The sequence below is a fragment of the Penaeus monodon genome, chromosome 3 (genome assembly GCF_015228065.2).
Source record: "Penaeus monodon isolate SGIC_2016 chromosome 3, NSTDA_Pmon_1, whole genome shotgun sequence".
Lineage (NCBI taxonomy): Eukaryota > Metazoa > Arthropoda > Malacostraca > Decapoda > Penaeidae > Penaeus > Penaeus monodon.
Window position 1 is genome coordinate 50,392,829 of NC_051388.1, and position 15,000 is coordinate 50,407,828.

Below are 15,000 nucleotides of genomic sequence, written 5' to 3' on the forward strand. Positions count from 1 at the left end.
GACAGCAAGAAGTAAAGAAAGTGATAGAGTGTATCACTTGCTATGTAAATATGTTTGACTGCATTTTGGCAAGCTTGCCATGCTAAATTATAAATATTCTAGACGATGAAGAAGACTAAGTATGCTTCATTCAAGTTATTTTCATATTACTTTGAATGAAAGGATGAAGAATGCTGGCCATGTGGAATGAAGATTAGAACTAATGCAACATTCTAACAAACCTGATGACAATACAGCAATACAGCATGAGGTGAAACTACTTTACAAAAGAGGTATCGAAAATGAATAATATAAAGAATGACTATAAAGTGCCTTGCTAAGCAAAAAAGCCATTTAGCAGTGGAAGAGAAGTGACAAGGACCCAGGATCTGTATAATTAATTTCACAAATCTTGAAGAGATCCTCACCTGGGCCTCCTGAATAGCCTCTTGTGCTCTCCTGCACTATCACTCACCAAGATTTTCTCCAACTTTGCATTGAGCTTGGTATATCTCTCTTGCATTATAGTGTGCAATAACGTACACAGCTCGCATTATTTGTGTAAAGAGTTTTTATTTTATACCTTGTTATTCCTTATGGGTATACTTGTCTCATTTCATGTTATTTAATTCTACAGGACAGATTCAAGAATGGAATTTGACTGTAAACTGAGCGTTACCTGTGCCAGAATTATCACTATTACTATTACTATGACCATTATTATTATCACCACAGTCACCAATGCTATCATAATTATAACTAACAACTAACAACCATGGCTTTTATAACTATCAGTAGCACAATTCCAATTACCATCAATATCACCAGTCATTATTACCATTGCCATTATTTTCACCATGACACTCATTTCCATTACTATTGTTATCAATTTCTCTGGTGCCATTATCATATAGATATAACATCAAGAAGGTGAATATCTCCCTTTGTCAACAGGCAGTCTATGATTTGATGTCAGACGATGCATCCAAGGATGATAAAGCAGAGAAAAAGGGGTCATGTTACAACCCATGGACAGAGCATGAGGTGTCTGACAAGAGCATTGCGGATTGTGTAGAAGCCATAATTGGAGCCTACCTCCTTGTGTGTGGGAATGAGGCAGCAACCTCCTTCTTGGATTGGCTTGGAGTTGGGGTCTTCAAGGTAAGTAGAAAAAGGACGAGTGTGAATGGACCGTACAAGTTTCAAATGTGGATAGTGTGTGCTTGGCAATGAAGAAAGAATAGTAATTAATTGTTGTAAAGATCTTATTAATAAAAGCTTTTGTATTTATGTTTAAGAGTGAATATTTTGGTATGTGTAACTGCAGGTTAGCTAGAAATGAATGAGAATAATCTGCAAAATATGTCAGTGTAAAATTATTTGATATAAAAGGATAAAGTTCATCTGATGAAAGAGAAAATATCTGAAACAATAATGATTATAAAAGTGAAATATGTATAACTTTCTTCGCATAAAAAATGTTGCTATGCTAATTGTTACTTTTGATGTAAAAAGTAACAAGTAAGTATGAAAACATGAGTAAGGTACTTCTTGGATGATCTACATTAGTTTTAGTTTTAGTTTTTTTTTTTTTTTTTTTTTTTTTTTTTTTTTTGGTAGGTTCATGTTTGAGCCGCCGTGGTCACAGCATGATACTTACTTGTAGTTTTCATGTTGTGATGCTCTTGGAGTGAGTACGTGGTAGGGTCCCCAGTTCCTTTCCACGGAGAGTGCCGGTGTTACCCTTTAGGCAATCATTCTCTCTACTTATCCGGGCTTGGGACCAGCACTGACTTGGGCTGGCTTGCCCACCCAGTGGCTAGGTAGGCAATCGAAGTGAAGTTCCTTGCCCAAGGAACTTCATGGTATCTAGGTTCGATTTACCTAAAATTATTTAAATCAGTGCGCGTGCTCACATACATGAGCGAGCGATGCGTGTCTGCATGGATGCACCCACGCATTAGGTTTACATACATAATTTAATTCTTCATCAGCACAGGGACATTAATATATTTATATTGTCTCACAGTAGCAGTCCATTGTAGAGGAACAAAGATTTTTTTTATGTCACCTCTATTCCTTGTTATGTTTCTCAGGACTTTGTATTCATATTTTTGTTCTGAAATTTATTTCTGTAGATTTACATTGTCAAACTTACATCACCTGACTTACTCCTGTAAATATTTCACAATATCATCACAGTTGGCATATAAAAAGTTTACACAAATTTTAATAATGACATATGTAAAAAAAAAATTCCTTTGTGTTACTAAATAACTATATAATATTTTAAAACTAAAATATATATTTTATAATAACCATTTCATCAATAATTCAAATTTCCATACTTAAAATAGCATTCGCTACAGAAAGGAATTCAAACAAATTAATGTAATTCTTATATGGATCTCATGCACAACTTTAAGTAAATCACATTATAAAGATAAATAGGAATATCATATCACATAGAGTACTGATAATGTAACATGCATTATTGTAGAAATTAGAATACATTGATGATTATTGTTTTTGTTATTGGTATCATCTTTATGGTCATCTTTATCGTCATTATAATTATTATTATAATTATTAATATCATAATTGTTAAAATTGTTATAATTATTATTATTATTATTATTATTATTATTATTATTATTATTATTTTATACAAAATTTCCTTAGATCTGCTAATTAAAATCAAACACCGAGTCACTACCAGCGACATAGGGTGATTGAAGTTTGAGGCAATGGAACATCCACAAAAACATGCAAAATATGCAGAACAACCACAAATCAAAACATCCAGTCAAATCAATTCATGCACACAAAGAACACTTCAGATTGATAATGCTCTTCTGAGAACATGTGTTGTGCGGTTTAAGACTATTTTTTGGACTTCTTCTAATTTTGGATTTCCTGGTATTTGTTCAAGAAACTTATCTGTACCTTTCTTTATTGTTATTATTATTATTAAACTTATATTAATATTATTATTATTATTATTATTATTAAATTATTATTATTATTATTTATTGTTATTGTTTTTAAACTTAAAATTTAATATTTTTGTTACTATTATTATTATGTCATCATTGTTAATATTATTTTTCATAAATTATTAATATTATTATTGTCATTACTTTATTATTACTATTATTGTCATAATTGTTATCGGTATATCATCATCATCATCATCATAATTGACCTTATAATTATTCAATTTATTTTTTTCACAAAACAACTTACAATAAGAAAAAGTAAATTCCGAAAATCAAGAAAAATATGTGAGATCAGGTGGAACTAGTTAAGGAATCTTTGATGATTGAACATTAGTGGAGCCATTTATGTGTATATAAAATGGCTAAATCAAAATAACAGTGGATATTGAATGTATAGATGCACCATCATGACATGTATATACATTCCCGTTTGCCTGCTCATGGCCTCATGCCTCAGGTTTGGTCAGCCCCATTTAGCTTGATTGTACACAGGCAGTGATGAACTGATGAAATTATTATTATTATTATTATTTTCTCTTCTCTTCTCTTCTCTTCTCTTCTTTTTTCTTTTTTTTCTTTCTTGTCTTGTCTTGTCTGCTCTGCTCTGCTCTGCTCTGCTCTGCTCTGCTCTTTTCTCTTCCTCTTCCTCTTCTCTGCTCCTCGCTTTGCTTCTCTTCTCTTCTCTTCTCTTCTCTTCTCTTCTCTTCTCTTCTCTTCTCTTCTCTTCTCTTCTCCTTCAACTGTCATTATAAAACCTGTGTGAATTTATGAATTAAGAGATTTTTTTTGTGTCATGATCTGTTATCTAGTGAAAAAAAACTCATATATTTTTATTGTCATTATTATAATGATAATGATAATAATAATGACAATAATGATAATAATAATAGTATTTATTATTATCATTATTTTTATTATTATTATTATTATTGTTATTATTATTGTTGTCATTATTGATATTATTGTTCTCACATTAATTATTATCCAGATCATAAATACCATTTGTATAGTAATTTCTATCAGTACTCATTTTGTTACATTATTGCTTTCTACATTCCAAAAATATGTTTACAGGACAACTCCTTGTTAATGGAACCAAAGACAATAAGAACTGCTTATGTGTGCAAGGAGCATGCACAAGACCTAAACATTTTTTATAAGAAAGCAGTCTTAGACCGACTGGAGAAGAAGATCGGCTATACTTTCAGGGACAGAAGCTTTATAGTTCAAGCTGTTACACATAGTTCATATGTGAACAACCAGGTATGTTATAAGCCTCACACATGCTATTTTATGTATTTGTGAACTTCATTACATTTAGTAGCAAATGAAAAGTAACAGCAAGGTTCTTTGCAGGTGTCTATTACTGTAAACATATAAATATATATATATATATATATATATATATATATATATTTATTTATTTATTTATTTTTATTTATTTATTTATTTATTTACTTATTTATTATATATTGTTACGCCGGTCGCCTCGTCTCTCTGCCACCAACACAAGGCAGGCTAGGCAGACGGCGTGTTATATACAGGGTCGTGAACACTGAACAGCTCCAAGAGGCACCGAACACCACAGCGTCCCAGAAACCAGGAGAGGAAACGCCAAGGGGCGGGGCAGGGCACGAAATAAACACAAAATGACAGTCTTTCCTTTATTTACACAAGTTATTGTATTTACACAATACAGGGGGAAACCAGCATGTCACACTGCACGATACAGCTTATAACAGGGCAACACAAAGTTATATCAGGTCACAAGGGCACACACGAGGTCTTCACAGGAGCAGCACCCAACTGCGTCTCTCGGCTTGTTCCTCCGGTCCTCCGCTCACAGCCAGCTGTGACATGTTTGCCCAGGTCCCTTCATGTAAACACATGTTTCGCACAGAGACAAAGACCACTGGCGTAGCACTCCCCCCCCTATCAAGCAGACGACCCGTCTGCTCTGACATATCTAAACCTGAAAACACTACATAAAATTAATAAAATCAGTTCTCAGAAACACAAAAATCTTTCATCCAGCGCGGTTTTCTTCGCTCCGCTGGGTTCTCTCGGGAGGTGTGGGCGGCGGTAGATTGGCGGGCCCCCAGAGGGGTATCCCCTGTCCAAGACCTGGCTCATGGTCACCATGACATCTGCTGCATCGCCCTCACCGTCCAAATGCTGTCCTCATCTCGGTCAGCGTTGCCACTTCCTCATTGCCGCTACTGGGGCTAACTTCATCTTTTCACCATGGCCCCAGGAGTAGCTTCCTGGCCCATGGTAACGCCACAGCCGGTCCACGTGGAAAAACAGACGGTCGTTTTCGCCCTCTGCGAATTCGATAGGTGACATCAGAGAGGGCCGCTCCCACCGTGTATGGCCCCTCCCAGGGCTTCTGTAGTTTCGGCGAGAGCCCTCGCTTCCGACGGGGTTATGCAGCCACACTCTGTCACCTATGTTGTACCTCACTTCCCTCATGCGCCGGCATAGGTCCCCTTTCATGGCATGGCCGGCTACCTTGAGCTTGAAACGCACCCGGGGTTTCTCCTGCAGTGCCACTGCATAGCTGGATGTGACATTTGGGCAATTCACATCGGGGGGGCCGCCCTGTGGCCAAATCCATGGTAGCCTGAGCTCACGGCCAAACATGAGTCGGGCAGGTGTGAAGCCTTTACCTCATGCACAGCAAACCGGTAGGCCATGAGCATGGCGGGCAGCTTGACGTCCCAGTCTTCCTGACTTTCCCTGCAATACTTGGCTAATGTTGAGCAAGGGTACGGTTAAACCGCTCCCCCAATACCATCGGACTGTGGATGGAGGGGTTTTGTCCGTGTCTTGCGCACCCTAACAGCTCGCAACTCACGGAACACTCGTGATTTCAAACCACGGCCTTGGTCAGAGTGCAGTTCAGAAGGCACACCAAAACGGGTAATGAATTCTTTCACTAACACGCCAGCCACGGTCTCGGCTCGGGGTTTGGGTAGTGCATATGCCTCAGGCCATTTTGAGAAATAGTCCATTACCAAAACAGATGTATCGGTTTCCTTGTGGCGTGAGAGGCAGCGGACCGGCAATGTCTATTCCCACCCTTTCCATGGGTGCTCCCACACAGTACCCCTGTAACGGGGCACGGTTCTTCTAGCGGGCCCTTCTTGCACTGCACACATCACATGCTCTACACCACTCAGACACGTCACTTCTCATGCCCACCCAGTAGAAGCGTTGACGGAGACGGCTCAGGGTTTTTTTCCCCGCCCAAGTGGCCACTGGTAACACCGGCATGTAATTCCCTCAGAAATTCAGCACGCATGGCTCTGGTACTACAACTACCCAGTGTCACTGTCCATTCACTCAAACTGCACCCAGCGTTTCACTAAAAAACCGCTTTGATCCACTCGTAAAGTTTCCCACTGGTCCACCAGACACTTTGTGGTGGGGCTCTCCGCAGCCACGGCCTCCCAACTAGGGCGTCCCTGAGAGCCTCAAGCCACTGGATAATGGGAGCAAGGTCAGAGTCCTCCGTTGTGCCTTACGCCACTCATCATCCCCTTAGTGCACATTCCAGCACCTGCAGACGGAGGCACACAGGATCAGAGCCCTTTCTGGCCCACAGTGTGAGCAACTAGTCTTACACGGGCGTCGACTCAGGCTGTCAGCGTTGCAATGGACACGACCGGGCGGTGGACGATGTGGTATTTGTACTGTTCAAGGCCCCTAACCATCTTGCCAGCTGACCCTCTGCTACCTTCAGCGACTTCAACCACTGTAGGGCAGCATGGTCAGTCCGGATGGTGAACTCGGCACCGTAGAGGAATGGTGAAAGTGCTCGAGACTCTTCACCACCGCCAGCAACTTTTTCCCTTGTCACACAATAGTGCGTTCAGGCCTGCTGAACTGGGCACTGTAGTAGGCCACGACATACTTTTTCCCGTCCTTTATCTGTGACAAAACTGCCCCGATGCCTTCTGCACTAGCATCAGTGTCCAACAGGTAAGGGAGCTTCGGGTCCGGATAGGGCAAGACCGGTGCTTCCACCAGGCCTTCTTCAGGTTGTCAATGCAGACTGACACGCCTCGTCCAATGGAAGCACTCCCCTTTCGTGTAAGTCGGTGGAGAGGAGCCGCTACACTGGCGAAGTCCTGTACAAAGCGGCGGTAGTATGGGGCACAGGCCCAGGTAGCTCCTGACTTCCGCCACATTGGGGGGAACTGGCCATTTCTCCACCACCGCCACCTTCTGTGGGTCGGTGCGCACCGTCTTGACTGACTACATGCCCCAGAAATGGCACCTCATGCTGGAACATCGAGCATTTCTTGGGGCTGAGTTTGGGGTTTGGGCCTTCCTCAACCGCTGTAGTACTTCCTCCACCCGCTCCAGCTCCTCCTCGAAGGTGCTCCGAAGACGATGACGTCTCAATGTAGACAAGCGCCGTTTTCCCACTGCAGGCCATCCAATACCCTCTCCATCAGACGCTCGAAACAACCAGGGGCATGCAGAGACCAAAGGGCATGATGTTGAATTCCCAACAGGCCTTGCCCGAAGGAAAAGGCGTCTTTGGCTGTCCTCTTCCGCCATCTCCACCTGGTTGAAAACCCGACTTCAGGTCGAGTGTGGAGAACCACCTGGCCCCCACCAATGCATCGAGTGTGTCATCAATTCTCGGCAATGGGTATGGGGTCCTTGATAGTCGTGTCATTCAGCGCCCGGTAGTCCACACAGAAGCGTTGTGTGCCGTCCTTTTTTCCCCAGGACTACGTGATAAACCATGGACTGTTGACTGACCTTTCAATCACCCCCTGTGCCGCTAGCTCATTGACAGTGCGCTGCATCTCTTCTCGTTGGTTGGGCAATACGTCGGGGGGGCTCTTGATGGGCAAACTACTTCCGGTTTTAATGCGGTGCTTCCCCCAAATCCTGTGCGGCCCAGGTCCAAGTCACCCTGCTAACACATCTGCATACTGAGACAGGGTGTGACGCATCTTCTCTGTCTGTGCTTCCGTCAGGTTAGCGGCGCTCCGGTGCGCCAAGTCCTCGAGGAATTTGGGCAACGGCCCCCACCAACCAACTCCTCGCTCCCCGACGACTCTTCTGGACGCTCCACTTCTCACAAGTGCCCAGCTTTGCACCAGCTTGCACCTTCTGGGCCTTATCGGAGGGAAATTGGCTACCAACACTGTAACTAACCCCCCCCCTGGTCCCAACAAGGCTCCGCCCAACCGCTACGCCATCAGCCAGCTGCAAGTTTTGGTTGGGCTCCACGATGCCCTCTACTCCACGCATCACTCTTGACAGTCGACACCGGATTCTAGACTCTGTCCTGGAAGCAAGGGCACCTCTTCACCGTGCACCCTCACCAGCTTCCGTCCAAGGTCGACACACGCCTTACTGCGTCAGGTAGTCAAGGCCCAGCAAGCAGTGCTCGTCCAGATCGGCCACATACACCGGCAAGCCGCTGCACCGTGATGCCCACGCCAAATACGAGCCTCCCCTGGCCCTTGAGCTGCCCCACAATGCCCGTGACACCACACAGTCTCTGTGGTGCGTCTGGAAGTGCATAGGGCCAACATATCAGGCCGCACTAGGGTCTTCTCAGCCCCAGTGTCCACTGTCAGGCGGCATGGCTTCCCATCTATTGAGCCCTCCACCTGCATCATGCTGGTTCGATGGCAGCTTACCCAAGTCGGGGCCCGGGAACCGAGGACGGTTGGGTTTCGGCCCCTTTCTCCAGAGATTTCCGCCTGTACCACTTCCTTAGCCTTAGGACATGCACTCGGATGGTGGGGACCCATACTGCCACAGTCCTTGCAACACTGCTGGAAGGCATCAGAATTTCCCTCCGGTTGAGAGGGCATGTTCTCCCCTCCTCTGACACTGACTAGTCTGTGCCCTACCTCTCCGCAGCCCCAACACAAGCCTTGGAAAGTTCTCGGGCTCACCCTTTCCCCAATGCTATTTTCTCCACTTTAGCCTTCCGGCCCCGGAGGTCACGGCGGGGCTGAGCAGCTGGCCAAGGCCACTGGTTGCCTTTAGGAAGGCCTCGAACTCCAAGGCCCTCGCCAGCGCCACCTGCAGTCCCCAGGGTGTGCCTGCTTGATGTAAAATTTGCAGCTGCTGGTCCTGTAAAGCGTCAACAAAGAAATCACGGGCCAGGACCGCGATCATCTCTTTCCGCAGCCGCAGGGTACGACCTCCCTTACCAGCGCCTCCACATCTTGCGCCAGTGGGACAGTGTCTCGCCACGCTCACGAGTCCGCTTCTTCAGTTGGGCCGATATACCTCGGCCTGGTGGTGGTGCCCCAAATGGCGTTTCAAAGCCTCTGCCACGCTGGTGTAAGAGGCCTGTTGGGATGCCGGCAGATGCCCAAACACTTCCACCGCGGGGCCCCTTAGCGGTGTTACCAGCTGCAGGGGCCTTTCTTCCTGGCTCCAGCCCTGGGGAGATGCCAGCATTTCAAATTGGGCAACATATGCCTCCAGGCCCCTTCCCCTCGTACTCAGCTGGCTTACGCCTCACAGAAGTCGGAGGCCGAGGGGCTACAGGGTGGAGAAGCGTGCGTGAACTAACACACCTGGGGGGGAGGAAGGGGGGAGGGAGGCAACGAGGCGGTTGACCGGGTCTGAGTTTGCCGCCACCTATACTCAAGGAGCGGTTCGAGGGTCCCCAGCCGTCTGCAGCGACCACTGGCTGCGACACGACGCTGCGAGGCCCGGGGGTTCCTGCCACAGACCCCAGGCAGACCCCAGTAAATCTGAAAACTCTGGATCTGTTGCCAGAACCCGTCTGCCTTCTCTGCTTGCAAAGTTTTTACCTGTGACGCCGCCTTTCCTTCCTTCACTTCCTCCCCCAGGCCCTGAACCCCGCCCTTCAGAGTCTGCACCTCCTCCATCAGTTCACTCTTCACGCTGTTGCAGGCCTTGTCGGGTACTCTGGAGTTCCATCTTCACAGATGCGAGATTGCTCTGTAGCACCTCAAACAAGTTGGCAGAACTGTTCCTCTGTCTTCCTTGCCTGCATCTCGACGAGATGGGCGGCCTGCTCGCGTGCCCTCTGTGGCCTGCTCTTCTGCCCTTTTTGCCATTTCCTCCTCATACCAGCCAGCATGGCAGTGATCAGGTCCATCTGGCCGGCTTCACCTCACTCGTGCCTGCTCAGTCAAGCCCCTCTCCCTCATGGCTGCCGCACTTTGGAGAAATGATAAATCGGCCTTTTACGATAAAATAACAATCCCACTCCTGACACCCTTGTTTCGCCCGGGCGCCTCGTCTCTCGCCCCCAACACAGGCAGGCTAGGCAGACGCGTGTTAATACAGGGTCGTTTAAAACTGAAAGCTCCAAAGGCCGAACACCACAGCGTCCCAGAAACCAGGAGAGGGGAAAAGCCAAGTGGCGAGGCGGGCCCAAATAACACAAAATGACAGCTTCCTTTATTACACAGTTTTGATTTACAATACAGGGGAAACCAGCATGTCACACTGCACGATACAGCTTAACAGGGCAACACAAAGTTAATCAGGTCACCAAGGCACACACGAGGTCTCAAGGAGCAGCACCCAACTGCGTTCTCGGCTGTCCCGGTCCCGCTACAGCCAGCTGCGACATGTTGCCAGGGCCCTTATGTAAACACATGTTTCGCACAGGACAAGACCCACTGGCGTAGCAATATATTATAAACATATTATATATAATAAATATATATAATATATAATATATATATAAATATATAATATATATATGGGATACATATACACATAATTTTATACAACACCCCACACACACATCGCATCTCTATCTCATCATATTTGGCTGATGGGGTGCATGGCCACATTCACCCAGTGTAATGCCACAATAGTTGCTACAGTCCCAACAAACCCTTTCCCCTCAGAGAGGGAGACCAAACCCTCAACAGGTCAGGGGAATGGTACCAGATGCCAGAGCAGTCAAGATTGCATGAAGCCCTGAGTCACAGGTCATTGCCTTTAGAAGTTCAGTAGGGATATCACATATGCCGCAGCTTTCTAACTCAGTTGGAAATCGCCCTCTAGCCCCCTTAGAGTAGGAACTTCTCGCTGAAAGTGGGTCTGGGCCCGGTATTTGATACATTGCATCAAGCTTAAAGTTGGAGGGTCACTGGGACAATGCCAAATATCAGCCCAATGTTCACGAACCCCAAATAATCTGGATGATCTTTCATCCACTGACCGGACTGTAGTCTTCCGAGAAGGGCTTTGATTTCAGTTTCTCAGGACTGGTAGGCAGGGCAAAAATTTTTTTACCCAAAAAATGGCCTTTAACCTCCCGCAAAATTCTGATGAACGTCTTGACCCATCTCAGCAGTGTCTGAGCCCTATGCACCAAAGAGCGACTCAAGATCTGATTGCCATTCAGCCAAGCCATGCGACTCACTTCACTGGCCTCCAATATCTCCAGGGAAATGGAATTCTGCCTTGTCTTTGGGGTAAGCCCAAAGGACTCCTGGGGGCTCAATTGTTTTGCGTTGAAGTATCCAAAGCAACTGGGTCCATGGTTATCAATTCTGTGAAAAACATCAGAGACTGCCATGATGAACCCGTGGGCATGCTCCTCCCTCAATCTATCCAAGTGAAACACCTTAAAGTAGGGACAGGGAGTTTTGAGGTGGACCCATAGGGTAGCCACAACCAGCCTATGGTCAGTGCCACAGAACTCAGCACTCGGGTAAACTCTGCAGTTCTGGAGGATCCTCCATTGCGTGTTAACAGGAATGTGGTCAATCTCCTTGGCCACTGTACCTATATCACTATACTATGTCCAGCAATGTGGGATGGAACACTGATACCAGGAGCCAGAGATCTTCATTCTCTGGGACCTAGTCTTGTAGAAGGAGGCTGTTCTCCCCTCTGTGATCATCTCCCGAGCCATGGGGACTGACAGACGTCTCATAGCCAGCTCGATCAAAGCTGGATACTGCATTAAAGTCACCCAGTTGAAGAAAAAAAAAAAAAAAGTACGAGCAAAAAGAGCCATGCAGCCAAAAGCATGCTTCAGTCTCAATGCCATAATACGCTTGTCAACCGGTGTTACCTCAATTACCGATGGCTGGAGTCGGTTGGAGATGACTATGGCTACTCCCTGGAGGTAATGACCTTCGCTGTGGCCTGACCAGTAATAGGTATACCCACCCATCCTGATTATGCTGCTGCCAGGTCTTCTCACCTCTGAGAGGGCAGCTGTCTTAACCCCCAATCGCTCTAGTTCCCTCGATAGCAGAGGTAACTGCTCAACATGCCGCAAGGACCAGATTTTCCAAGCGCCTACCTAGGTAGCTCACCTGAGGTTAAACCTCTGGTAGTTGCTCCTGGTGCACACCACGTCTACCACTCTGCCCCAAATAAAAGGGGTCGTCAGACTGTGGGGTCCCCTGTCCACCTGTGGGGTTCCCTAGGGCTTTGCCCCACAAGCCTCATGGTGGGTTGGCACCTGCTGGGGCGCAAGCGGGACAAGTAACTCTCGTTCCCATCCTACACCCCGACATTTGCCCTCCCAATGGGACCCACAGCCCACCTCACTTCCTGGGTAGGAGGGACAGCACCCCTCCTTCCAGCATATCCATTTATTTTTTTGGCATTGCTGTTGGGTTATCTGGGGGGAAGAGGGCTGGCAAGGCCCACCTCCCCTGAGCCACCCAATTACCCCAGGATGGCTAAGGGGCAGGAGTTGGTACGGAGCCAGGGTGTGTCCACACGCCAGTGGGCCATGGCTCCATACCTCTGGGGCCTCCTGCTGCTCCGAGATCGCCCACAGTTTAGCCTGGAACTGCAAGGTGCCCAGTATCCATGGGTGGCCACGAGGAGGCACTGCAGAAGTGTCGATGACAGAGAGGCTGTGAATTGGCAGGGGAGGCCTATGCAGAGCTGCTCCCTCTTTTTCACTAGGCTAACCATTGGTGGCAGCTGCAAGCGAGAAGGCATGCAAGCATTTAACACTATCTAGGCTACCATACCATCGCTTCACATCACCTTGCACATGAAGCATCCACCCATAATATATGTAATGTATGTATATATGTATATATATATGTATGTGTATGTATATATATGTATATATGTGTATATATATAAATTATATATTTGTATGAATATGAAAACAAGTATACATGTATGCAACCACACACACACACACACACACACACACACACACACACACACACACACACACACACACACACACACAATCCACACACACAATCCACACACACCACACCATCCAAACACAATCCACACGCAATCCTAACACATACACTCCACACACATGCACACACAATCTACACACACACACACACACACATCTACACACACACACACACAGTCTACACACACACACACACACACACACACAACCCCATTTAACAAACCCCCACACCAAAAATCTACACACACAACACCACACACACCCCCACAATCTACACACACACAATCCACTCAATTCACACACACAAGCCACACACAATCACAAACCACACACACATAAGCCACACACACACACGTAAGCCACACACACACACGTAAGCCACACACCGTAAACCCACACACACCAAATAAGCCCACCACCCCATAAGCCAGACCACCCCCAACAAAACCCTACCACCACACACAAAAAAAACACACACCATTTTACACACACACCCCCACAAACAACCCCCAACACACACAAAACAAACACAAACCCAAAAAAAAAAACAAAAAAAAAACAAAACACAAAAAAACACACACACACACCACCCACACCACACACCCCACCACACCACCCACACACACACACCCCCACACACACACCCCACCCACCCACACCACACACACACACCACAACACACAACCCACTTAAAAACCACACACACACACACACACACAACCCCACCCACACACAACCCCACACAAAAAAACACACCCCACCACACAAACCCCCACACACACCACACAACCACCACACACACACACACACACCACACACCACACACACACACCACCACACAACACACACACACCACACACAAAACACACACACCACACACACCCCCCACACACACACCCCACACACACACTCACACACACACCCACACACCAAAACCCCCACACCAACCACACACACCACCACACACACCCACCACACACCCCCACACACCACACACACACACACCACACCCCACACACCCACACACACCACCCCACACACCACACACCCCCACACACACACACACACACACACCACACCACAACACATCACACAATTCTACAGATCACACAACATTAACGCACTTCTCATCACACACCATACACACCACACACACAGCTATCACACTCCTCACACACACATATCACCCTCACAACAAAACCCACACCATACCCGCCCAGCGCACACACATACACTCCACGCGACACAATACACTCCACGCACACCACATTACACTCCACGCACAAACAACAGCCACGCCACCTACCAATGACACTCCACACACACATACACTCCACGCACCACAAACACTGACGCAGCACACACACACCACGCACACACAAATCTTCCACGCACACACCCCACTCCACGGCAACACACACTCCCAACTCCACGCACACACACACTCCACGCACACACACACTCCACGCACACCCCAACACACACACCACTCTAGTACACCACACTCACACACGCAACACACACTCCTCACAAAACTCCACCACTCTTTCTTATCCCCTTATTCTCTCTCTCCTGCTCTCTCTACTCTTCTCTCCCCCTCCCCTCTCCTCTCGCTCCCCCACTATCCCCCCCCCCTGCCCCCTTCTCCCCTCCTCTCCGTCTGTTTCCCCCCCTTCTCTCTCTCTCTCTCTACTCTCTCTCTCTCCTATCTAATATCCCCCCCACCTAGAACCCACCACCACTCTCTCTCTCCTCCCCCCCCACTCTCTCTCTCTATACTCCCCCCCACTCTCTACCTCTCACTCTCTACTCGATCAGGCTCTCCAAAACACTCACCACCAAATATCACACACACAACAC

At 46.8% G+C, this 15,000-nt stretch overlaps 1 protein-coding gene across 1 annotated transcript in view; it reads left to right on the forward strand.

The window, feature by feature from the left end:
* Nucleotides 1-15,000, forward strand: part of LOC119596533 (endoribonuclease Dicer-like) — a gene marked incomplete at its 5' end in the record, with an annotated part of 104,627 nt that overhangs the window by 73,263 nt on the left and 16,364 nt on the right. The window contains 2 exon segments of the mRNA XM_037945832.1: nucleotides 934-1,140; nucleotides 4,053-4,241. Of these exon segments, the coding sequence (XP_037801760.1) occupies nucleotides 934-1,140; nucleotides 4,053-4,241 (396 nt within the window).